Below are 27485 nucleotides of genomic sequence, written 5' to 3'. Positions count from 1 at the left end.
TAAGACTACATTTAAAAATAATAATAAAACCATGGTTTATTTCACTAATAAATTAGCGTTGTACAGATTGGTCTTCTTTAACCAGTACACTTTACTGTCATCGCTATTCCAACTAAAGGAGTCACTCAAAAAAATGGTTTCATGCTAATGTAGCCTATATTTTTTTCCTTTTATTTTCAGGAAATTAAACTGTAAGGGATATGCATGAGCCAAAGTAAATAGTGGCAGCAGGAGAGGAAGCATTTACAGACATCAACTCCATTGTATAACTGCAAGAGTCCAACCAAAAAAGACATCAAACACAATCTAACCTGCTTGCTTGTACAGAAAAATGGAAGACTAAGTATAAATAATCTGGACATTGCAACAGACCATTTTATAGGTCCTTCAGTCACAGCCCCTGCCTTTGTTTCTCCTTTGTAATGATAAGCTCTTGTAAAATACAGTATTTTAAATAAAATGTCTTTACAAAGAGACAAAGCACAAAATCCTGCACAGCCACCCGATACATTTATTCCCTTAATTAATTGTTCATTTTAAATACATGGCAGTTGTTTCTAAGAACTGATGTATATACTTATGGAACACCCTTTTTCTCCTTCTCTCCTGTGGCTATCAGATTACTTTGACCAGGTACGTATGTTGTTAGCTGTACTGAAACAACTTGGCACCTGCTTACTGTTGTCTCTGTTACTCATGTAGCACAATATTTCTAAGGGATGTATTTATCTTTCAAAATCACTCTTCTGCATTATGGTTTAAACATTAGTTCTCAATAAAGGAGAAAATGCTCTGGGCATTTTTCAGTTCCAAACACAGTCAACTGTTGCTATAGTTTTGTCCAAATAATCCCCTGCTATAAGCAATATTTGAAAGAAGTGTGCTACCTCTCACCTTCAGAAGATGCTAGTCAGTTGTGTAAGCTAGAAAGCCAAAACCTCAGTTGTCATATGGTTAATGAAATCAGATTCATTTACTCCAGCTGAACCTGATCCAGTCTTCCATATTTCATTAAATATCATTCAGAGAAGTGAATGATTAATCTGGAGTTAACTGTATCTTTTCAGTATTCCTATTGACAACAGATAATCTTCCTATTTTTTCCATCAATAGATCAACAGAAACTTCCATATTATTTTTCATTTTTTATTAACAGATATAGGTCAATTATGATCACCATCCAAAGCACTAACAAATTTTCCCTTCCTATGTATTTTATGTCACGGATTTTTTACCTCACAGTCTTGCCTAGTCACTGGTTCCCTATACGAAGATGCTTTAAACCAATTAACAGTCTGGAATGAAAACTGAAATTCAGGTACTCCTTATCTAAGCTTTAACATTATCGATAGTTCTCCCATACTTTACTGCACACTACCAACTGCCCCATTATTTTAACCTTTACTACTCCAATACAGAGGAGGATTTTACCATTGAAAACAAATTGTCAAAATGCTATGAATACATTATTTTAAGAACACATGTAGAGTTCCCACACTGATCAAATAAAATCTTGGTCCCAGTGAAGACAGTGCTAGTTTTGCTTCAGTGGAGGCAGGCCTTTATTCACCATACATGACAAAAATAACCTTTAAAGACAGAAGGCTTTGTTCACGTACTCTTCACTTATGATTTCTGAGATTTTCTTGAACGCAGACTTCTGCTAGGGGCTTTGCACTTACATTAGTTACATCAAAATCACCCTTTTTTCTGCAAGTGGCAGGGTCAAAGCTTTCTAGATAGAGAGATACACAAATATCATCAAGATTTTAAGGTTTTTATTGTAGTACTGGTCTTTTGGTACCCAACTGCAATAATTTTAACTGGGGGTTTCAGACTTTGGGCTCCCTTCATTGAGCAGAATGAAGATCTGCAATGGTGATCAAAGGGCCTTATGAGGAAATAAGCTGTCATTTGGACAGAAGTATATTAAAGCTGACAACGGCAAAGCCGATCTTCCCTAAGACAAGCGGAGTTCAGGTTACTTCACATTCATTACTATTTTTTCCCCAGAAAGCTGGGACGAGGGTTTCTACCTACTTTTGGATGGGATGTCAACATTTGCAGAATGTTTTCAGAAGGTCAGCATACTAGATCCCGCAGGTATAAATGTCAGACTTCGGTGGAGACGTATACCGTTTCCCACATCAAAAGCCTGGCATCTGACAGCTGACCAGAAATAATCCATAGGGGATCTTCTCTTTGTTATTAAGGACAGAGGCACACCTCTTGGCAATGATTTGTTTCTTTTCAGAATGGAAATGATCCAAGGGAATTCTTTACCTCTGACCTATGTTAGATTTTGCTTGTTATCACCCTCACAGCAGCACTGGCTGGCTGCTGAAGTATATTCTTTTCTCAAAGAAAAGATATGGCTTTTTAATACAAGATCAGTGGGGTATGGAGAAACTTGCTTTCTTCCTCTTTTTGTTGTTACAGCGAGATTCACCTATATGTCCACCAAAAAGATCTGACCAAAACCAGTTTTCAGGGAGTGCTGACACATGCCACATCATCTTAGTTCAGGGCAAACATTCAAATACTGGGTTCAGTTGAAATCTATTAAAGCCTTAAGTACTTGAAATCCTAAACATAAGGAAAAAAGGAAAGAGAAATGGAAAAGAAAAAGAAGACATTAACTTGTTCTACGCTCTTGATCAATTAGCATTTCATAGTCTTGTCAGCTTAAAATGGTTCTGGTCTTTCTCACCAAAACGTTTAAGAGAATGAGTATTCCTGATTAAAAAAACCCTGCATTTTTCATGACTGAAAAGGAGGGAACTATACCTCTGTTCAGATTTCATTATACAGCCTATGAACAGAAGAGTAAGGGACAGAACAATGGAAAATAACACGTGTATGTATTCACTTGATACATGCCCAAACTTATCCTAAGAAATGAGAAGATATTGGGTTCCTTGCTACATGGTCTAGAATATCTACTGTTTTAAGGTTCAAATAACTCTGCTTTGCCGAGTTTAAGTTTGATTGTAAAGCCATGCAAATTTTATAATGAACAAATAACTTCAACTGCAAATAGCGGCAAGTTTTAAGACTGAACGAAGTATATTCCACCATGCTAGCAGAATTCACAAACCTTATGTTGGCACAGGTGTTCAATCTGAACCTTTAAGTTAAAGGGTTAAAGAATATAGTTTTAAATTCAGTACTTAAAAGCCACTCCATGATTTGGTCTTTTCTCACTCTCTTGTCTATGGGCTACCCTTAAATTCCAGTTTTTAAAAATCAGGTTTCTTCTTTTAAGTATGTAAGAAAGGCCCCTGGCTTTCTGTATACTTGCAGAGGACAGATACATGATTAGAGCACCGACATTTTTCAGTACTATTCATCGGCACGGTTCTTCTGAGAATGGTGCTGTAGAAAAACCTAGATGCTGCAAACTGTAAAGTCTAATAAACCACCCACATCCTCAGATAACCCACTGCTTCTGTGGCTGCAGCACGATCCTATTCCTCCTTAGGTGTTTGCTGCTCTGATGAGTTACTGTGCTCCTGACGAAGGCTAGCTGCTCTGTGGGTAGGCATAAAGGAGACTGAGAAGCTATTGGGGCAAAGGAAGTAGGTTATGGAGGTTCAAGGCAGCGAAAGGCCCTAGGATAAACTTAAATTTCTACTATCTGCATATGTGTATAGCCTATACTGTAGAGAATAAAAGCTAGGTTCACTAGGTTTTAAAAGAAGGAATTGTTTTGTCTCTTTATCACAAATAACCATGTGAGAATGAAAGCGTATTTCAAGTGTGAGAGTGAATTATTCTCCTTAACATATATTTTCATTGCAGTTTAACTCAGAAGAAAGTTACTGAAACAAGCATTATCCCAAACCAACTGCAGTCTTTTTACTTCCTTATCCAGCCTAGCTCTTGTGAGGTGCAATGCATTCCTAGTCCTATGTGACTAGGAATATGTTTATGCAACTCAAGTTTAATTTTCACATTCAGGACAAACCTACCTATATGCCACAGCACATATCCCCAAATGCTATGGTAGAATTTATTTCAATAAGCATATGATCTAACAAAAACATATCAGTGGGGTTCTTTGCTTTGTGAGGAATGCATGAACTGATTGGTTTGTAGTGAATACCCACAAACAGCACAAAGACTCAGTACTTCACCGGTAAAAATTCTTTTCTCTTCAGACAATTGAGGGCAGGTGAAATATTTTCAAAACCTGAGGCTACGAGATATACATATGCCATCTTGATTAAACATATGGAATGCATACTCAAAGAAAAGCCAACTGGAGTCCTAGTTGAGTAATCAAAACACCCAAGCTGAGAGGGGTTAACATGCAAGGATCAGCTCTGAACTTTGAAGTTTTCTGGTCTTCATTTTTCCTAATTAAGGCAAGATTTAATAACCAAACCACTGTACAAACTATGTACTTAAACTCTAGGTTTGTTTCTAATTTTGTTGGGAATTCTTAGTAGATTCCAAAGAATCAGTACACCCTGGGAAGTTCACCCAGCAAGGTGGATTGATTTTTTTTTTTTTTTCCTTTCCTCTTAGGTTTAAGGGATGAATGCCCGCTTTTCATCTTTTCTTCTTTGCCATTGCTTCTTATATATAGCTATTAAGTAACCCTCAAACAAAAGAAGACAACTAAAGATCCATGATTAATATCTTTGAATTACTAGAGGAGCTCCAGCAAACAACTTTTGGAAAGCTATGTAATAAGTGCAGAAAAACGTTCTCCAGATAAAAGCATTTCATTACTTGCATATCTTCATTTTAGAGCGGGGAACAGCATCACATTTGCTGTAGAAGCATTAGCTCCTGATAAATCTATTCAGATTCTGCTGCTCTTTGTTTATTAATGGATGGTCTCTTTTCTTCTTTCCCCCCCCTCAGAATAAGATGTTACTCTATAGGGAAAGAGGGGCACAATTCAACTCTGTATCTGATGTTAGCAATAGCACATTCTTCTCTTTCTCCTTATATGGTAATTTTATATCGCCATATAGATAACAAACTTTCATGTTACTAATTGACTTACAGAGAAAAAGTTGGTTTGATAAAAGCCGATTAAAATTTTATCTAGGTGTTTAATAAGTTTCTTACACAAAAAAGATAAATTTAATCAGCTGATTGAGTTCAAATGAGTTATAAATTTACTCTACATACTAGTCCACAATGAGAAAGCTTAAACTACAATGCAAAGGCAGTTGAATGGAATGATTGCTGAAGCTCAAAAGTGCACATTAAAAAGTTGGATAGAAATCTAGTATTCTTTAAGGCATCATTTACCATTCAACAGGAAACCACCTGTAATTTAAACCTGCTTTGAACCCTATTTTGTTGAATTGTATTCTTACTGATGTCAAGAACCACAAATTACCTTCATAGCTTATTTCAGAACCTGAAAATGGAGATCTATACAAATGTATACACCAACTATGTATAAACAAGATACTCGTGCAAGAACCTGTCTACTGTCCATGACCACATGGCACCAATACCTAAACTTCCTTATTAGTTTTCAACCTTTACGTTTATTGGAAATTCCTTACTTTGGGAACTCACCTTATTCATGTGGATCTGCTGCTGGTACTGTTTCTGCTTCTCCAAAAATTGTTGATGTTGCTGCTGGATGACCAGCTGGGCCAAAGTACTCTGAGGAAGAGGAGCTGACTGGGTTCGATTCAGTGGCCTGTGACGAGGCAGTCTGTGGGCAGCTCTTATGCCAGGTGAGACTCTCTCCTTCGCTGCTAAAGGAGACTGTGGATGAAGAGGAACCGCTCCTGCAAAACAGGGACATTTCACTCCTGTGTGAAGAACAACAAACTAATAGTTCTAATAGGAGAGAAAGCTTTCAGTGAGAAGAGGGGTGTATATTGCAGAACTTTGCATCAGTGCTGATGCAGTGGGATATGTACCACGTGCCTTGCCACGCTGGGAAGCTCAGCAGCTGCAAAAGAATGTGATGAAGTAATCATTTTCTCTTTTCTGTAATCACTGAATTCTTTCAGGCTAACAGACTGGAGCAGAATCACTAAAGGAGGAAAACAAAGATCCTGTCCTTTTTTCTCCCACCCTTCCACTTTTCCCAACGGTTAGGATGTATAGTATCTGTATTACCACATTTAGTTTAATGTGAATACAAATGCCATCAAAACCATCTTAGATTATTATTGTGTTGAAGGCTTGATCATTACCAGTCACAAGAAGTTTTTGCTGTCTCATTTGTTCTTTCAGTAACAGATGTTGCAAGAGAGCTTGGTGGCTGCTATTTGGCTTTCCCTCCAAAGCAACATGAGGATGAGGTGAGGCCGGAGGAATGTTCCCCCCATACTGTCCAGCCAAGGCCACTCCTTGTCTGAGTGACTGGGTGTCCCCCTTCTGCTTTTCTTTGAATGACGATGAAGCCTGTCAAAGAACAATGGCACTGGTAAATGCTTTTCATAGCCCTGGCCATTTATATCTCCGCCTTATTAGATGGTCTTATGCCATACTTTATAAATACATACAGAAGAAAAGGTTAACATCCCTATCTTACACTTTGACTGTGAGATGAAAAGGAAGGAAGGACATGCCAGTTAAATGTAACACTGTGAGAAACTGAGTAATGAAACCACTTGAAAAAAATCAGTAATAAAAGCCAAAGCATAAAGAACTACTAGTTAGAACATTATTAATGAAAAGACAGGACCTATCCTTAAAATTCCTAAAGACCTTCCCACAGCCTCCTGCACAGGAAAATAGGGGATCAGAGGAAATAGTTTCCATTAAGTTTGGAACAGGCAAGGCTTGGTTTTTCACATAACTTTCCATCAGACAGCAAGCCAATCAGCAAAACAAAATAATTACCTGTAGTAGTGGGAAGCTATTACTTTTCCTGGAGCACTCCCTGACTCCCTGAAGGACAGCACAAATGTAAGTTTTACCCTTTGCAAAGTACATTTGTATAGTTAAACTCTCATCTACAGAATCATAAAGAGCTGTTGTATGTGTGTGGCATTTTAAAGTGTCCTTATAAATTGCACAGTTATTGATTTAAAGCTTTTGGAAGTTTTGGCCCTTCAGCACTGCAAATGTAATTTTTATTTCTTTGTTCTTTGTCTAGTTTAAAAAAAAAGTATTTCTTAAAAGAGCAGTCAAAGCAGAATAACAATTTTTACAGCAAGAATAATAAACTGACAGAAATAAGCATGTTGAGCCTTGCAGATAACCACTTATGCTATGTCATGGTAAAACCAGTATCTCTCATAATCTAAATTCCGCAAGTTCTAATGAGACAAACCAAGGTTTTCAGTAATATTTTTTGGGTGTATGCTTACTTCACACTCTGCTATCATCCTTTCCTGAAAAACAAACACCAAAGCAAACTTTACATTCAATTTGCAACTGCTTGTTCTGGTAACAGAAATAAACATTACTTGCATAAATCAACCCCTTTGTTTTTTCTAATGCCAAAAGTAATATTTGGTGCTAGCTGGCCACATCAAAAGCTCCTATGATTCAAGTGAGAAAATTAAATGTATTTCCATTTCAATTTTAATGTTATAAAATTACTTGAAGCTAGTTATATTTTTTGTGAAATAGCTAAGAAATTTTTGATGATATCGTCTGGAAAAGTAGGCACTACTTTTCATGATCAGTTCAATTTTTCCATCCCTTAAAAACAATAATTTGCTTATAAATATCTCATGAAAGGCTTTGAGAGAACTGATTTAAAGCTTACACAATTTTCTTTGCAAAGATCTAAATCTGACGTTAAAATTGCAGCAATATATTATTGGTGAGAACAGTAAATGTACCGAAAAAGCCATAAAATAACATGAAACTTTAACTTGAAACTACATTTAGCACTAGAATTAAGTAGCATTTATTACAAACCATAGTGGATTGTATAGATTATTTTTTTTTTACACCATGGAAAGCTGTACTTACTCCCCTAGTATTTTTATAGAAGCTACCAATTCACATTCTAAGAAATTTAAATTGCTAAAATTTCTTCAGAATTTATACACTGTTGTATAGAACCACCATAAAACTTATATCCGATTTTTACATTTTTTGCTGGAAATCAGAAAAGGTAAGTTTTGATCAGTGGCAAAATTTTCAGATATTTTACTGAGCCTCAGATTTCACCTCTAGGTTACTGTAACTTTGTCTCAATCTAAAGATCCTTATCCATCAGCATGGATTTCCATACATACTATGTCTGTGTTTTCACACATTTCACATATTAATTTAACATTTAGCTCTAAATAAAGGTGATTGCTCCACACTGAACAGAAGGCATATGAACATAACTTGTCATTAAAATATTAAGTGTTGTTATCACCGATTTTATTGGTCTGATTGATAGCACACCCCTCAAATAACGAACCTAGCTGCAGGAATACTAGATTCTTCCCCTACTATGCTCCAGCCCAGCTTAGGTTGCTACTGGAATCTCATATAAAGTTACAGGTGCTGTACTTTACCAGGTAGGGGTGATCATATAATTTGAACTTTTATACTAAATTATCTCCTCATATACTTCTCACCATGTCTGAAATCTGTTATCTGATTTGCAGACATAAATGCAATGTACGTGGCCCATACTTAGCTAAGCGCCACACTGGCACTTGTTTATTTTCGACTAAGAATGATTATTGCTTTCAAGTTGTGCCCTTAAATGTTCAGATGTTGCCCAATGCAAAGAAAGGTCTGGTTCCTCCTCTGAATTGCTTACATTCCAAAATGCTAAAAAAAGAGAATAGTCAGAAAGTAGGTTTTCTGGAAGCAAAAGTAGACAGGAAGGCTTGAGACTGGTCACTTACACTGATTTGAGGTTGTACTGCTGGAAGTCCCAAGGTAATGTTGGGCAGAGAAGGGGATGTGTACAGACTCAACAAGTTCACTGATTCATCCTGTATCAAAAGGCGTTGCTGTGAAACCAGATGCTGGAATAAAGGGGAAAAACAACAGAAGTATAATCTCCAAGCTTTTTATCTTGGTTACTTTATCCTCATTATCCCGCTATATTGAAAGCCAGTTATGTATCATGCATTGCTTTTCATCCCAATGGCGTTCCAGATAAGGAAAAGTACTGTCCCTGTGAAAAAGCTGCTGATATTTCTTTTCTTAAGAAAACAACTGATATATAGTATCAGTTGGGATTATTCCTTGGTTAGTAAACCAAATTTCCATGCAAAACCAAAATCTTGAGGATTCCTAGACCATCTCTTCTCATCAACGTCTCATCAGCTCAACATCAGTTCTTCTCATCAACTGCACTCTCACTGCTAGAAACCCAGTGGGAATTTAGCCAATGAATTAAGGAGTATATCTAGCTGAATCAAAGGTGTCATGAATGTGGATGTATTAGACCTTTACTTTACTGTGGTTATTAAAATTTTTATTGTAAAGTATGAAATATGGTTTCTACCCAGTCCATGTATTTTCTTACCCAGATTGCGATATGGGGATGTTTCAGGCACATTTTTTACTTCCACTGACATGGGAATTTTGGGTAGAAGTGAGGCAGATTGCCACATCTGCCATTTAAAAAAAATATCCTGTCTCTCTCTGTATGCATATATACAAAACCAGCGTCGTATCATTCTCTGATGGTGGGATACCCCTCACAGTCTTCCTAATTCCCTTCAGGTTAAAATCTTTAACACTTCTTTTGAAGCCTTGTGATATAATTTTCAAGGACATGGAATTGGTGATATATTTTTAATTACTGTCAAGTAAAACCAGACATTCTACAAAGATTACCCTCTGCCTTTCCATTCTAGATTCACTGGGAAGAAACATAAAAAGTTACAATACCACAACAGGAATCTTTTTGAAGCCTTTGCCTTTCTGCTTTAACAGTCATGTTTTTCAACATGTGGTCTAGTATAGTTGCTTGAATTACATTTTCTGTTTAACTCTTGCTTCCCTCCCAGAACTTTAACACAATAAGAGCTACAAAGGTCTTATTAGACTTAGGAACTCTGGCATGATATGGTCCCCAAGGGAACAACATCCTTGAAAAAGAATACCCTGTGTAACAGTATGACACAGTGACTGCTTTCTTCCCAAACAAAAAGCATATGGGACTCCAATAATAGACCACCTCCAAGAGGGATACTGCACACTCGGGCTTTGACTAAAGTAAATATAATAACTTGTCAAGCATGTTGTGGGGAGCTGTAGATTTTCCCCTGGACAAACCTGGAATATCAATTAACTTTGTAAAATACTTTGTGCTAATACAATGCAACTTCAGACCATCAATGAAAAGTGGTTAAGCACAAAAACACAGGATGTTATTCCAAAACATAACCTTCCTCATACAGTTTGTTTGGAGATACGACCTATCACTGAGACAATAACAGTAGAAGTCTATCTCTGTAATTTTCTTTTGGTACCTAGGGAATGTCAACAGCTAGCATACGAAACAAAGAAGCTTCACTTGTATATTACATTAATTCCTGGCTAATAGTGTCTTGCCTTGACAATATCCACCTTTGACCATGAATAAAATGGAGAGCATCAAGATATTATTGAGGAAGACTACAAAGGTTTAACTGAAAAAGGACACTGCAGCAGCTCTAATGTGCTTCCTAGGATATAATCAAATTTGTAGCAACTGCAGCATCTATACGGAGCCACTTCAAAAATGCATGTTTCCTTTTTGGTTTTCAGTAAGCCACTATTACCTTCTAAGAATTGAATTAACAAACATAACAGTGACAAGGCGTATTAGCAGTAAAGCACGTTCCCACATTAAGGCCAGGCACGATGGTTTCATGAGGTAGAATAAATCACGTTATGTACCATGGGAGTTTAATGTTTAAAATGGGAATTTATTAGTAAGAGCATTTCCATCCAATTTTTAATTAACCGCTAATAATCAGTAATTTTCATTTGGGGAGGTAACTGATTTTTAAAAGTATTTTCAGGTAATATTAGCCTAAGCGTCACTTAAACCTCATCTCTCAAAATAAGTTTAGGAGCCCACCTGCATAGATTAGGGTCCTGCATACGCTGAGGCACAACTGCATGACCCCAGCTGCAGCTTCTCTTTTTACACAGTTGACAATACCTTGAAATGGCACAAACCGGAGTTGCCAGCAGTGTCATTTGGCAGCACAATGGCTAAGCCATGGTCCTCCTCCTACATGCAGACTTGATGGTTTGGATTGGCACCTAAATTATCCTAAAGAGAAACTGCCCTATTTGCTCCTCTACTTACTTACTCACTGGGTCCATGGATCCTGCTTCCTGATGCTTAAAGTATCCTGTTAACAGAGTTACCCTCTTTCTTAAAATAGATTACAATAACTAAATGTAACAGTACATGATGATCACCAAGTAACCATGATTAGTTACTGTACTTCTGGTTTGGTACCGGGACCTGCTGAGAAGCAGGAACACCTATGTCATGTGTGCATGTTTATATGCACATTTACACATTAGGAGGGGAAGAGGAAATGGTTTGGCTTTAACACGGCTAAATTGTGGAGTTACAGTAAGGTTGTCAAAGCTTTGAATATGCCCAATTACATTCTTATTTCTTAAGGCTTTTGGGGTTTTTTGCTAATTAATTAGACTCTCTTCACATATACTTGAAGCAAACCTCACCAGCTGGTCAGAAACCTACCCATTTTGCCACTAGCCACTTGCAAAGAACACCTCAAGGAGCTGAGTATTAGAAACATAGTGTGTGGCACAAATCAAGTACGCGTTTATCTGCCATGCATGTCATTTATGTCTCCTGTATAATCAGGCGATATTCTAGGAAATGCTGCTCTGTGAAGCACAAATGAAAGAGAAGGAAAATGATTTGAAGCCCGCTTACACCAAGTCGAAACTTTCCATTGCGTTCAATGGCTTTTGACCAGGCTGTGAATGCCTAATATTAATCATTTCACATGACTAAGGCAGGTTGCCCCTCTGAACTCAAGGGACGTGCTGTGCAGGGGCTCAATCCTGCTTGCATTTCTCATGCAAGTAAGATTTAGCCCCAGCACAGCAGGTGACCTGAAAGTGTACGGCATGCTACAAGAGACAAATAGCTACTGCGGTGAACCTTGATGATACTGGAGACAACCGGGCCTAATAAAAACAGCATTTTATTTATAAGGTGCAATTAAAATCTTGAGTTTAACTTTCAAGTTTCATATAATGAGACTAGTGTTTTAACAAATAGTACTGAAATTACCGTTAAGGGAACTGTGATAGTAAAAGATTATCTGCAAAAATGTAGCATTTGCAGTGCACCATTGTTCATTCAAAAAAATGTAAATGTCTACCCAGCAGACTGTCTGCTCTGGAGGGTAAACCACTTAAAAGTCTCGCTATTCAAATGGATATGGCAAAAATACTCTAAAAATCTGTTTCATTACTGATAATGCTCTAATTCTGTCTATGCACTAGAGTGTAATCATTTACGGTATTGACTCATGTTTTACTGGTAAATGGCTCTCTGTCATAGCAACCTGTTTTCCCCCAGCAAAAAGTGTTTTATTTGCTGCCATGAAAACCGCGGCTATCCACCCACTCAGATATGAGCACAACACTTACTGCAAATGTCACAACAACGATTATGAAACAACAGCAATGTGAGTCATGCGGGATTACAGCAAAACAAGTGATATTTTGGGTGATTTTGGAACACTTAACCTATTATTAGAAACTTCTGTACTTTGTGTATCTGATGAAAAATTGATTAGATATATAGCCTTTGAGAGCTGGCAGCTAATCCTAAACTAGAAAAGAGATATGTAGCAGTTTGGCTGCTGTTAAACTACCAAAGAAAATCCCACTGAAATCAAAATGCACTGAAGTTCAGATTTATGGAAAAATGTTTCAGCCCACAGGACCACAGTATTAAGAGTCAAGTAACCAGAGAGGTAAAGAAATCCCCGACTGGATCCAGAAATGGAAGTCAGTAGTTTCAGCTTCTTAGCACACTTCCAGCGAGCTAAGTGACCAACTCCAGCACACAGAGCCCAACTTCTAAAGGAACTTTTAGGCTCATTTGAGCATCTGTGATTGTATATGGGGCTATAACTTCTATGTTTGGCACAGTAATAGCAAATGATATGCAATGCGGTATTCTATTAATAAACAGAGTATAACTCTGCTGGTTCTTGCTACAACCTTTCCAAATCTCCCCAAACAGAGATTGCCAGCCTGACCAGATTGTATGCATGTCTGATGGTGGTTCAACACTGTGGGCAAGTGTCCAGAAACTATAACATGCAAAGTAACAAGCACTGTGTATCAGTCTGAGACATTATTCCCTTTGCATTTTGTAGTATCCTCAAGTCAATACAAGATCCAAGTGGACAAGATTTCTGTTTAATACAGCATTAACATCCACATATTACAAATTTCTATCTAAAACATTCCCAATATTAAAATATACCATTTAATTCCACTGAACTAGGATCTAATCTAATCCAAATGATGGATCTTATCAGCATCATTTACATTTCTTTGCAATCGCGTACAGAGGGGCTATGAGGCAAGACCACATGTTAGCCATCAATGCAATTTTTTTTTCTTTTTGGTTACGGGCCAGAGAGAGGCTACTAATCAGTGTGCAGAGGTCACCCACCTGCCCCCTGGATCATAGTTCACACACACAATTAATTCATTATGGGGAAAAGTCACTGCTGGAGGTTGAACTGCCCATTCCAGGTTTTTTTGAGGTGAATGTCCTGCCACTGACCTGGAGAAATAGCTCCATTAGCTAAAACTCTGTTAAATCACATTTTCTTATGCAATTTTTCTAACACAAACAGTATAAACCGACAATTAATAGAAAACTTTGCCACCAAAGCAGGCACTGCTGTAAGTATAGGCACTGGATACAGAATATTGTCGAATTTGATTCTCTCTTAGTTGCATTAGTTTATTGTCCCTTTACAATATTGCCACGGAAAGCATGACTTAGGCATGTCGTCTATGCTAAATGAGGTTTATCACAACTGATTTACCATCTGCATTCCTGCTGTTATAGGCACGTATGCATGAAACAGAGTAACAAGTAGTTAAGATTCCTTCTGTGTACAATCTCACTTTACAAAACAAGTATCCAAGACTCCTGGCATGTCAGTTACATTGGTAAGTACTGCCCTGAGAAGGAAACTGAGGTACAGTGAAATAAAAGGCAGATGTGAAAAAGGATTTACGTCACCTAACTCCAATACTGTAATTAAACAAATCTACTTCAGCAGCCATCTAAGCCTGGGACCACCTTAACTCATATATGTTAGGGTCACCAATGCCTAAATCACTCTTTTGCACGTGAAAGTTCTTCATCAGCGTTCAGCACTGTGCACCTCTTCAGGTTATCCCAGAAGGTAATGTTCTACAACAGAGATGCTTCCAAGTTCCTTCCATAGGTCCTTCCCACTCTTCCAGTAGCATTACTGCTGCTTTTGTTTGGACTTTTGTTACCAAAGAGTCTCCTGAACATGCATCTCATATATGCCGACCTCATGAACATGCATCTCATATATAAAGATGTATCTCATATATAACACACTCTGATGTCAGCCTACAGTGTCCTGGTATCCCTGATAATTATATCATCTGCAATTACTCTGCTTGTATGATCAAACTGAAGTTTCAAATCTCTCCAGCCTAAAATCTGAGCAATTGTCTACCCAATAAAGAGAGAGTCTTACCTCAGCTTGAATGTTAGATGGCAAAACTGAGGTTTCATTTTCTGTTATACTGCTGGTTGGACCATTGCTTGGGGAACTGGGACCTGATCCAGGGGAGCTGCTACTGACTGAGGATTCTGAAAAACAGATTAAGCATACATGAATTTCACACTGGAAAGGAACACATTATCTTGTTTAATTGTATACTTTTTATGACACAGGGGTTTTTTTCTGTTGAAAAGTATCTATCGGTTATCCTATTTACTTATGTTAAAGATTTTTAATTCATCCTCCATTTCTTTTGGTTTTCCTTTTACAGCTCTAATGAGGAAAGATACTCTTGGTCTTTCCCATTCTGATCTGTCTGCTTCACAAAAGGAAGAATTTACTATTTTTTTCCCCACAAAGATGGTATGATACTCAATATCAGGCAGATACTTAGAACTTGTAATGAGTAAAAAAAAAAAGTCTTTTCTTTTTAACCGCAAAGAGTCCTGCCTCTGTGAGAGATCAAAATGACAGAGATAGCAGGCTTGCAAAGGTCACGATAACATGTCGTCAATTCATGAGACCTACTGCCATCTCCCTTCTGTTTAGAAAGGGATGAGCCCATTGCGGACTAATCATTACGTACGCAAGTATTAATGGCAAAATATACACCACTTTCACTACACCTTTGGCACAAATATGAAGGAATATTACAGCATACAAAAATCTTAAAATAGCATTTGAAAGGCTGTATGTTATCTTGATTTAAAATTTCCCAAGTTCTGTCTAAGATAAAGGGGAAAAGGATGATCTCGTTGCATGTTGTTGTATTGAGTTATTCTAATCCTACACTGATACAAATTAAATTTATATAATGGAAACAGTTAACAAGGATAAAGATGGAAGAGCACAGCATTAGTAGAGGTAAGCCTGCTTCATGTGATAGCTTTCAAATTAAAGTACTCAGGAAGTTAAAATAATTAATATTTAAATGTGGCAGTAAATATCCTATAGGCACTTCTTTGCTTCTTCACTCTGTCTCAGTTCACATGCAAAAATATATCCTCACTTTGACTGAAATTACTGGGAGATTTCCTAGCTGTTTCTTGGACCTGTTGCTCTTTCCTACTAGAGCTGACTGATTTACTGAAGTGAATCTGTACCCAGCTATGCTAACTGGTCAGGTAAAGTTCTTGCATCATATTCTCACCAGTTTTCATAGAAGAGCAGAAACACAAACTTATTCTTTATTCTCAGTTTTCTAAAAATTACCGTAGCACTTTTTATATAAATAGGCATTTAAATAAAGGGCTATTTTCAGTTAAAAGAATAAAAAAAAAGGAGAAACAGGCTTCAGCCAGAAATGTTTGATCAGGGAAATATTGATTAGGAAAGGTACAAAATGTCATATAGCTGATATTAATAATTATAATGGCAATCTGTAAGGCTCCGAATTATTGTCAGAGCTAGGAAGAGAACACATTTATTTTCAGGTTTCTGCTCTTTCAGTGGCTGCCGAAAAAAATACCTGGGATAAGTAGTTCACTTTATACCTTACTTGTGAGCATACAAAATATAAAGAAATCAGCTAAAACTAAGGAAATGGAGATCAAGAATCTCATAAGAGCTTCAGCAAATTCAAATAATAAATTAGCTGTAAAAAATTCTAATCTGGAAATAATTTACAGGGAAATGACCTTATTTAGTTACTTTCATACTTACATTCACATCCATGTCCCAGTTTTACACACGACATGCTGTGAAAAGTTGTCACGAGAATTGCATGTATGGGGACATCGACATGAATTTGTTCATGTTGTGTTATATTTCCATCTTGGTGTGACATAATTCTGATATACCAAGTGAATTCAGATACATGTCTGACAGACTAGTAACAGTTGGTTGCATAAACATAGGGCCTGATTGTAACATCACTTGAACAAGCCACGAAGCTACCAAATAATGATGCGAAGTCAAAGCAAGAAACATCAGAATGAGGCCAAATACTGTAAATGCTCTTTTATTTCAAATCAACAGATAAGGCTTTGGCAGCATACTAATCCTAAGGACTAAAAATGAGAGGACTTTAGGCTGTTTGGGAACTCGGGTGCAATTCTACAAAATAATATGTGTGACAAAATCTACCACTCTGCAATACCAAACATGGAAAGAAAGCTTTAGCATCCACAGTTCACCCACCCTGCCACTTTTTAAGTTCAAGGGCAGGAAAAATACTGAAAACAAATACTACTTAATGACAAATTTTTATTTTGCTTTTTTCCCTTTTTAATCCCCCTCATGTGCATAATTCTGTATTTTTACATGCTAAAAGTTCTCTTTCAATTACTAAGAATACTTACTATCTGCTATGACCAACAATATGCCACTGAATTTTTAAACGTTTCAACTCTTTCTTCTCTTTCTTCTCAACTCTTTCTTCAGCTTAGTGAGCCCTTACATCAAAACCAACCAACTTTGACCTTTTCAAACAAGAGACAACAGAGGGATAGGGCCAAAACACAAGAGTCCAAAATATCCTTGATTAACCTAGGTAATACCAGATAGGTGTTTTTGCGCTTTGTATTAGCATCTGGATTTTCCATGGGAAATGGCAAGTGGGAGATGCAAGACCCGAAATGTTGCCTGTGTACAGAAGACACAAATTAAGGGAAGAGACTATTCTTGTTTTCTCCTTTGATGTCCCTTTCCACCAACAGTCTACCATTCATTTGTTCTTGTATTTGCTGTTGTAAAGTGCTGGTTTCCAAGCTGGTTTGAAACTATGGCTTTCAAATTGACAATGACTTTTTAGTAAGTGGTAGAAAGGTGTAGACTACAAGCTATTTATACACAGCCATTTATTTAATATGGTTTTCTTTTCAGCAGCAGAAAAAAAAAAGATACAACCTTTTGTTAAGCAGCTTCAATTCCAAAATACCACCACTATTCTGTGAGCAGTCGCAGCTGATACAGAATTTCTCCATTCTTAATTACCTGTCACCTCGAAGAGTCGCTTCTTGAATGAACTGACAACATTTCCATCCTTCCTCCTGAGTAAAGGACTGCTTCTCCTTTCTGTCACCTTTTGTTTTAACCGTGAACGTACCTTCAAATTGGGCTCTGAAGCTGGAAATTAAGGGAAGAAAGTAAATGATTACAAATCCAATTACTGCTTTGTGTCAGACACCACTGACATTCCCTTTAGGACCTCATCTGATCCAAGGAGGGCTTGGAGGCAGAGATTTTACCACCCATCCTCCCCAGCCATCCTGCTGCTCCTTATACAACTCCATTTTAGATTGGAGGCTAGGAAAGAGAGGAAGAGAGCTGAAAAGCTTCGGATCCCAGTGTTTTTCTCATCCCATTTCAACTCTGAAGTTACTCATTAATTATTGTTAAAATCATAAGTGTTAATTAGAGATGAATGCAACTTTTACTCTACATCATTTTAATCTCTCTTGTAGGTGAAAACTTGGATGGAAATACAGCTTGAACTTGGAACCTTATAATTGGATTATGGTCTGATGACAGAAATAGAGAGAAGCCTCCACTGGTGCCTTTTGATTTCTCTTAGAAATATAAATTACGACAAGCCTTGCTGGCAGAACATTTCTTGGTCAGCAATTTTAGGCCCAGAACTTCAATGTTTTCTGAGTAACACACCAAACTACTACATTTACGACAGTGTCCTAAGAACATTTACACAGAAAAATACATGCTCTGAAAACAAAGAAGTAGGATTGATTCCCAGAAAACCTAGGATTATATTTAATGCACCTTGGGCAAGTTCCACCTTTGTTTCCTAAATGGACACAGTCTTTTCATATGAAAGTCAGAGATGAAGCTCTGCTGTGCTTTTTATTTTGTGATATTTTTAGCATGATAAAATGTTTCATGTATTCATCTATCTGTTCTTCTAAGTAAACCCTCTATCAAACAGACTGCTAAGAGCTAGCGAAAGATAATTGTGGAACAGAATTTGTTTATATTTCCCTTTCTGGAACTGAGGCTTGGCTAAGGAATATCTCAAAATAGAGCGAGCTGGAAACTGGGATCAGTTCTCTCTCCTATGCACAGACCTAAGCCAGGCCCCAAAGAAGGAGCAAGAGTTAGCAGAAAAACAATATAAATGAAATCTTCATTCAATTCAGCATTATACCATTTGTCATTTTGAGGCAGAAACTCAATCCTACACTTCTGATTCCAGTCCCTGCCCAGCATGTAATATCACACATCTGTTTCCTGCTGTCCCACTTGTTCCCTCAGGGATGGGGACATTAGAAAAGCTCACGCAAGAGCAAAGGGGCCGCACCTCCGCCGGAGCGCTGCTGTAACCTGCAGTCCCTGCAGTCGCGTGCTGGCCTTTGTCACGCACTACTTTGCTCTTGGCAAGCGCTCCCTTCTAAGTGGCCTGTGCCTTAAGTGCATTTCAGACTAAGATACACAGGCTAGCAAAACACTGGAAATCTTTAATAATAACAATAGTAATGAAGAATTTCCTTTTTATCAGCTACTACCATTATTAAGACCAGTGGTTCTAGTGATGGAGTACAGATGACTGGTTTGCTGTCTAAGATACCATTTGCTATGAAACTGAAAGTGTAAAATATAACAATGGGCTAAGATTACACTACGGGCTTTCACCACATATCTCACCCAGGTACGATGACATTTGGAAGAAAAGGTGCTCACTCCTTTTGCACTTACAGTTATTTTGATTTATACTATTCCATACTCTTAAAACTTAGGAGAATATTTCCATACCCGTGACAGACTAATGTGATACAAATCCTCTGCAACACTCACTGGAGAAAAGCTCCACTTCTATATGAATGTTTCATGCTCAGTCGCAGCGATTGCCTTCCTATTTTTACCACATTTCCACCATATTCTGCATCTGAATCAATCATATAAGCACAGAAGCACATAAGACTTTGATGTCAATGTCTGAATTTATGAGCCGTCTGAGAAGACAGCCCTTGCATGAAAGATGAAGATCATTTTTAAATGGAAATAATCAATTTTAAGATGAAAAGGCATGGGGAAGAGTGGTTTATAAATTACAAAATAAACCTCCCAATAAAAAACAAAGCCAAGGTTTGATAAGTGTTTGCTTAAAATACTGGCTTTCTTGAACGTCTCCCATGAGACACTGCCAGCTCCTAACATGGTACCAGCTAGGACTTGGTGTGTGACTGTAGAGGTCACTGTACCATCCTGCCCCACTGAAGTTGACGCAGAATTATTGTTGACTGCAACAGGTATGGATCACAACAGCAATCCTATGTGCTTCAGTGCACTCCTACGTGAAGGCAGTAATAACACATCTATAATTGTCAACTCTCTTCTGATAGTTAAAAAGTCAAAATTAAGTATTTTAAGCTTCAAGGATAGAGAGCTGTGGATTAAAATTATAAATGTATATACATATATACACACATAGACTGCCCCAAAGCACATACATGAGATTACTTAGAGATTATTTTAATCCTTTAAACTCTAAAATGCAAACAAGTGAGCAAAAAGTGAAAATAAATATTTCCCTTTTTTTTTTTTAAATTAAATTGTTCCCCTAGTATTTGCAAGGCACTTGGAAGGCCTTAGTGGCAAACAGTGAAGAATTATTGTAATTAACCTGCCTTATGTTCCAAATAAGCATTAGGTTCAATACTTCAACTAGCGGTTCTTAGAAGTGGTCTATAGAGGGATAATGCTCAAAATAACTGTTTCGCATTAGCCACCCCTGTAAGTATTTTTGCTGCACACTATTAGCACCTTTGCTCAGCCTAATTAATCCACTGCCAAGGTTGACTATGTTCATCACCCAAAGGCATTCTCCATGTGGAAAAGAAGTGTCACATGGGGAGCCAGTGCCAAATAACTTCTGAGGCTAAAGCTTTACTCACCAGCTTGCTACAAAGTAGCTTCCTCATGCAGATACAAGCCCCTAAGAATTAACCTTTTTTTGCTCCATTAAAACCCAAAATCATTGAAAAGACCTTCATGCAGTCTATTACTTTATGCGGTGATTCAACCATAAACCAAGACACTGACTCAGCAAGATAATTAATGCACATGGCTAACTTTCTGTACACCAAGCATCCCACTGGGGTCCAGGACTCAAAACTAGATTAATTCTACCCCATACAGGGTATGTCCTGTATCTCACCTTCCTGAGGAAATAGGGCCTCTCTAAAGCGCTGGAGGTGCTGAATGAGGTGAGGTTTACTGGGATAGATGCCTGCAACTATAGTGGGCTGAATCATCTGACCAAGGAGCCAGAAAGCTAGAGACAAGAGAAAAACAAGCACATGGCTAGGAGTGTGGCAGATGAGGAAAACAGGACTGCACGTTTTCATGGCAGCAGGCTGGTAGGTTGGGCTATTCATCTAAAATCCTGCCTAGAACCAGTATACATCTGATATTGGTCTAATTGGTCACTATTAGCCTAGCCTCTTCACTCCACAAGTCTTCACACTTCTACTACATTTAGCACTTTGGAACAAGTAATAATCAGTTCCCACTTGGAGAAAGGGAAAATATATTATTTGAGAGTGTTTTGTTGCAAAGAAAACAAAAAGACAGCTATTTTCTCTGAAGGCCGTCAAAGCCCATGTCATTGATCTCGATGGGAATCAGTTGATACCCATTTGAGCGATTCTTTTGAGTGGACTTCAGGGAAGACTAGCCTGAAAATGATTTTGTTTATGTAACTCTGCAGTATAAGTTGGAATAATGAGATGTTGCACTAATATGGCTTATTCAGTCTCATTGCTATTACCTGGCTTATTATCTTTTTAGTGCTAGTAATAATGAACTGGCATTACCCTTTAAATGACTGTAAGTGGGAAACAGTTATGAAAGATACAGAAATTATTCGTTTAAACAACAACATAAGATACCACAGGCAACCCAAGGATTGGTTACCTAACTCCTTGCTGTGACTTGTAATTATCTCTACAAAACTGAGAACTTTGGTTCTAGATGAAGAAGAAAGACAGCGTCTCAATGATTTTTCTCATCTTTTATGGCAGCTTCATATAGCAGGAAAGAAGTAAGTAACTGTACTGTTAAAAATGGAAAATATAGAGGCTATATAGGTACACACTAATTTCATCACAACAACCATCATTGCTCAGGTCAAAGAAAACTATTCTCTCCTGAGAAACATGATACTGAAACACAAGCATGAGAGATAGGAAAATGATTTGGTGAAGTCATTATGTCCTATACTCCACTTTGCTTAATATTAGCAATTTGCAGATACTAGCATTAAAGAATACAGCCTGGGGCCAGATTGCTCCCAAATGAGCTGAGGTTTTTTTGAAAGGGCTTTGCTTCACTGTTTCTTTTTATTAAACACACAGAGATATTTAAGAAGAAGGGATAAAAATCCTTTCTACGCATGGGGAGAGGACATATATATGAAGGGAATGTAAAAGATAATAATGCACTACTTTCTGATGGTTCCTGGAACACAGTACTACTTTTGTATCAGAAGAGCGTGTGCCAACTTCAAATCAGCATTTAATGAACCCAGGCAGGAAATGGGGGATGGGAGAGGGTGCATAGCGAGCAGGTCCTCATCTCGAGGCTAAAGCCATATATAGGAAACCTGAAAAACAGAAAGTGAGCTTTTGTCCAGACTTCGAAAGGCTCTAAAGTGAAAGCATTTCCTTTTCCTTGCTGGCAGGCTGGCTTAGGAAAGCTGTGGGGCAGTCGAGGTAAATGATGCTAAATTTGGCTACAAAGATTCCAACAACAGCACGAGCAACAGCGGCAAAATTCACATCTTACTTGAGAATGATAAATCGCTCCCTATTGCTCAGGCACCAGCTGTTATCACTAAGATCGCTTTGAAACAATAACTAGGATTTCTCTAACATATTTAAGTCAACAGAAACAATTAAGAAACAAAGACTTCATGATCTTTAAGTAAATCTTCACTGGTATTCTCTATTTCTTTAGCTGTCATTTTTTTCAGCTGTGAAGGGTCATATATTATACTGATTCTATGCTGTACTCCATGAAAGAGTTATTCATTGTTTTCCTGCCTTATATCTAACAAGTATTAATAAAGGAATAAATAGTCAAGGAATCTTTCTTTTTTCACACCACATAGGTTATTATTTTTTATACTATTGCACTAGAAACCTATGCACAGACAAGCATTATGTGCTTTACAACACGCAACTATGACAGGCCATGCCTGAGATAGCTTAAAGTCTAAGTTATAGGACAAAAGGATGATGTATGGGTATAAAGCAACAGAAGTACAAGAGAAAATAATGAGATGGTCTGGTTAGTACAATGGTGGTATTGCCAGCATACCAGTGGTTTATCCTTTGTCAAGTTTCTTTCTAGCACTGTGGCAAGTGAGCATTTTTCAAGAAGATACTGAATGTGGATAATGAGATGACTTTGAGATCTCTGTTGTGATTTCACTTGAAGCAGGAGGAGCAGAATGGGAGAAAACATACTGTGAAGAGATCCTCATTTCATTGGGTCCACTGCAAAGCACAACAAGTTCCTGGTCCATGCTGTGGGTTCCCAGTCACCATGGTAATATACATAAGTAACAAAGCAGCCTGCCTGTCTATGCGATGCCAGGACCTGGAGATCAAGGAAAAAGCCAAATCCCACCTCACTACTGCACCAATGAAAACAGCCAAGAGAGACATTATCTAAGGTTCCTAAGAAGCTAGTCTGAGGGTAGTGGGCTAGGGAGAAACTTCCCAGTTTCTCCCTCAGGGATGTAGGTAGAATGAAAAGCACAAGATACTCCTACACACCATCAGAAAGGACAAATGAGGAGACAGTCTGAGCTTCCTCACCAGAACTATGAATGTAACCAAAGCCAGGCAGAAAGGCAGAGAACACAGGTCAGGTATCAAAACTGTTTCCTCAGCTGCTTTGTGGAGAGCTGTGAATGAGTTTGTCCTTCTGAGAGACCTGATGGTTTCACAGCCTTTCCTCTGCTGCACATGGTTCTTACAGACATGTAAATAGTCTCTGCTCTGCGTGGAGTTTCTGACTTCTGCTCTGGCTTCCTGCAGGCAGACACAGACTGTTTCAGCCACCTCCACATAGCTGAATATATTAGGCATCGGGAAGATGAGCAGTGACTTTTTGTTTTCATACATGACTGACTGACATTTGCTGTAGAAGGCCACACCCTGATACAAGACAATACTAGACAATGAGCACGTGGGACATCCTCCCCACTGGCTGACAGACCGGGAGATACCAGCATGTAGTACAATTCAGTAGGTTCAATGACTTCTAAATTCTGGTAGTTTAAAATGCCATTTCTGAAAGAGTTTTAAATCAGATTCATGAGACTGAAAGCTATTTACACATACCCTCTAAAGCTCTTCCAAGAACTACACGGGCCTGACCACTGGGTGGTCCCAAAGAGGTGGGAGCACCAGACATAGCGGTACAGGATGGAGACTTCTGGCTTGCATCACCTAATGTGTTTTCAGCATATACCGAAACTGTCTCCTGTACAACCATTCGCTTTAAGGGGAGTGCTGGTCATATGTGAAACCCTTTAGTCCTTTGCTTTATTTTACTTTTGTAAAAGGTAGAATGCTTTATTTATTCAGACTAAGGTAAATATCCATTCCCTAAATAAAAAAACAGGTTTAGTGAAACACATGGCAAAAGAGCTAATTAGATTAGAGGGGATCTCACAGCCCTTCAGCTCTCTTCAGGCTAAGGAAGCCAATTTAACAAGATTAGCAAATTTTCATTGATTTCCTAAAGAAGGTTCAAAAATGAAATATTCCCTGAAGCTGTTTTAAATATCTAACTTTTCCTTGTTATTCATTGCAGTCTGGATGAAACATAAAATTTCTGTTTTATTATCCATGCAAACAAGTGTTATCTTTCTAGGAATGATTTATTGAGTTAGATGTAGGAATTACTTAGTGTACTGCTTGCATTTAGCCAGAATTAGAGATCTTTATATTTTTGATGAAAAGCTGATCAGCGCAATATTTTTCCTGTTGATATTTGTTCTGCATGTAACCTGTGAGGCAAAAGAACAGGTCTCTCGATAGAATTCTTAATAATTTCTGTTCCTTAGCACAGAAACAGCATCTCCTTGCATTTGCACCACTGAGCTATATAGCAGTTTCAATGAGGCCACAGTTTCACTGGGCCTCTTGAGTTCTCATTACATGTCAACTCTGCTGAAACCATGGCACATTATTGCTATGTCAGGTCCATCTTAATCTTCTTCCATGTAAACTAATATTCTTTCCCAATAATAAATAGGGGATTAAATAGTAAATAATACTATACTGTCTTGAAACATAGAATAAAAGAACAAGGATATTTTAAAATTAATTCTCATCTTCCCTGCACATCTCCAAATTCTATAATTTGTTCGCACTTCTATAGCACTTATGGGAGCCAAATTGCATCTGAGTTCTCAGGAGGTATAGAGGAGAAAGAAGAAGGTGAAACAGGCCATTTAATAGAGAGTATCCCTCATTTGAATGGTGATAACCAAATTTATATACGCATGACTGGCAGTCCTTCTGGTTAGGTCTCCACTGGTTATTCTCACTCCACTTCTGACTATATACACCAGTTGGTTCTAGCTGGGAAGAAGTAATGGGAATACAATACCATGCTTTCTGCAAATACAGCAAATCCCACTCTTCAGCCTAAATCCTCCTCCAACATCCACTGAATCACTGATTTTGCACAAGAAAAAATACTTTCTTCAGTGAAGAAGTGCCAGAGATAATCCCCTAGCCGCAAAAGTCGAGGCTTTTGTGGGGTCACAATTTGACACCTAGATACCTGATTTATTTTTTATAGAATAATCATGTTCATCATTATGTTGTTCCCCAAGGCGCATACAAGAAGGAATTAGTTAACAGGGTGATTAAATCCCACAGATTTTAATCTAGGAAAATATCCCGCAGTGATAACTCATTGATGGCAGGCAAAAAGTATAATCTAATATTTCATCAGCCTTCAGAAATTCATGATGAAACACCATCACCTTCTCCCCCAGTTTAATGGGGCATCAATGTCATCAGTAAACAAGAGCTGGGCATCTAGATTGCTGAAGAGTACTCTTTAGAGTTGTCCAAAGGCAACACAGAGTACAGGATGCCAAGGAAACAAAAGCAACCAAAACACAGTATATCTCGCTCTCCTAGAAGATGAGAACTATGGGCCAAATTCAGCTCAACAGTAGGAAGGCACTTCAGCTCCACTGAAGACAAATGAAGATTAAATTGGCCCCAAAGTTGTTTTGGACTTTCAAAACATATTTGTCTAACTTCTGTAGGCAAGGTCGACTTTGTGAAAGGATCTCTCCATATTAAGGGAAGTGAGGAGAAAACCCCCACCTGTTTAAAGTCTTAATTAGACGTTGACACTGCACCTTCAAAACGAAACTGAATTAAAACAAGTTTACTTTTACATAGGTCCTTTATGCTCTGGGATATAATTCTAGTCCCCTACAACTTAATTAGCTAAATATACAATGTAACCTTGCATCTGGTAGAGTAATTTAACAGGAATAATTGTGCACCACCATAACTCAACGAGACACTGAGGAAAACCATTGAAATGCTATTTCCTTTCCTTTGGAAGAGAATTATGTACAATTTCAGCATGCTTTGCATTTCTAACAGTTAAAGCCAACAGGGAGGTATCACTCTCATTTATATTACTTTCCCATGAGAAAATCAAAAGCAAAGTACAAAGCTTATGCCGTTGTTCATGAATGGCTCTGTAATACTTACTTGGCTTTAGCCAGAACATGTTATTTGGCAGCTAAAACCCTTAATTAGAGTTGTGGGTTTGAACAGATTTTTCAGTGAAACTATGTTTTGCAGGAGTTTGGAGAAGTGCAATCTTTACTAACCAACGTCTTCTATTTTGGATGATCTGATACCATGTGATTTCCACTTTTCACTTCTCTGTCTGTTTCTCTCTTTTTGCCATCTTTTAGATGTTCTTGTTTACTTTTCTAAAAGTTTTCAACTGTCCCTGCCCTAGATACAGTGGAAGAAAAATCCTAGTCCCACTGAAATCAAACAGGACAGTCTCTCTACTGACTTCAAAGAGTCTCAGATTTTATATGCAATATTTTGTAACTTATTTATCCAGAGGGAATAGACGTTGAAAAGCCCATTAAAACCATTCCACTTCGTTTTCAATGGACATTATGCTCTTGAAATGCTTTAGATTTTAGGACTGCTCCCTGCTCCTTATTTAAGCGGTTTCTTTTAGGTTCAAAAGTCAAAAAGGTGTCTAGTATTTATTATCTGCTTATCAAAAAGTTATGCAAGCTACTTGTTAATGCTAATTTATAAAACGTTTCTGAAAACATACACAGTTTGTGTAAGAAAACCTTTATGTAACCACATGAAGCAGAACTTTGTAATTCAATTTTGGCTATGCATTGAGCAGTAAAAGAACTAAGATAGTATTTAGACCAAGATTGTGTAATTAGTCTAGCCATCAAGAAGGTTCAGTATCTCTAGCATAACAGAGTAATTACTGGCAAGACAGAAAGGGATGTCTATACAAGTAGTGGGATTTTTGCTAAAACATAAATACAGTGAAAAACCTTTATCCAGGTCATCTTGAAACTAAGTAAGAATCACCCATGTGTAACACTTTTGCTTCCTGCAATTAAAAATAAGCGTTAAATAAAATACGTTAGAGGAACAACCTTGCACTGATGGGAAGACTATGATGGTCTTTACAGGAATCATTCTGGTGATGACTCCTGTTGAATCCTGGTGTAGGCCCTGGCAGCTTTCATCATACCAAAGCATACCTACACAAGTTCTTTTCTCTCTGACAGTGTCATTAAGCCTACCCTAGCATTCATTTCTATTT

General features: G+C 37.8%; 1 protein-coding gene across 14 annotated transcripts in view; it reads right to left on the bottom strand.

Moving 5' to 3' along the window:
- Positions 1–27485, bottom strand: part of HDAC9 (histone deacetylase 9) — a 496147-nt gene that overhangs the window by 199562 nt on the left and 269100 nt on the right. For 9 of the 14 annotated variants that reach the window (XM_075492939.1, XM_075492937.1, XM_075492938.1 and 6 more), the window contains 6 exons: positions 17604–17735; positions 14643–14758; positions 8790–8912; positions 6829–6876; positions 6177–6387; positions 5545–5762 (listed from right to left, as the gene is read on the bottom strand). In XM_075492939.1, the coding sequence (XP_075349054.1) occupies positions 5545–5762; positions 6177–6387; positions 6829–6876; positions 8790–8912; positions 14643–14758; positions 17604–17735 (848 nt within the window). The remainder of the gene's footprint in view (positions 1–5544; positions 5763–6176; positions 6388–6828; positions 6877–8789; positions 8913–14642; positions 14759–17603; positions 17736–27485) is intronic. The other 5 variants (XM_075492948.1, XM_075492942.1, XM_075492941.1 and 2 more) reach the window with 1 other exon arrangement.

The sequence above is a fragment of the Mycteria americana genome, chromosome 2 (genome assembly GCF_035582795.1).
Source record: "Mycteria americana isolate JAX WOST 10 ecotype Jacksonville Zoo and Gardens chromosome 2, USCA_MyAme_1.0, whole genome shotgun sequence".
Taxonomy (NCBI): domain Eukaryota; kingdom Metazoa; phylum Chordata; class Aves; order Ciconiiformes; family Ciconiidae; genus Mycteria; species Mycteria americana.
The sequence above is the reverse complement of the archived record's forward strand: the minus strand, read 5'-3'. Positions and strand labels throughout refer to the sequence as shown.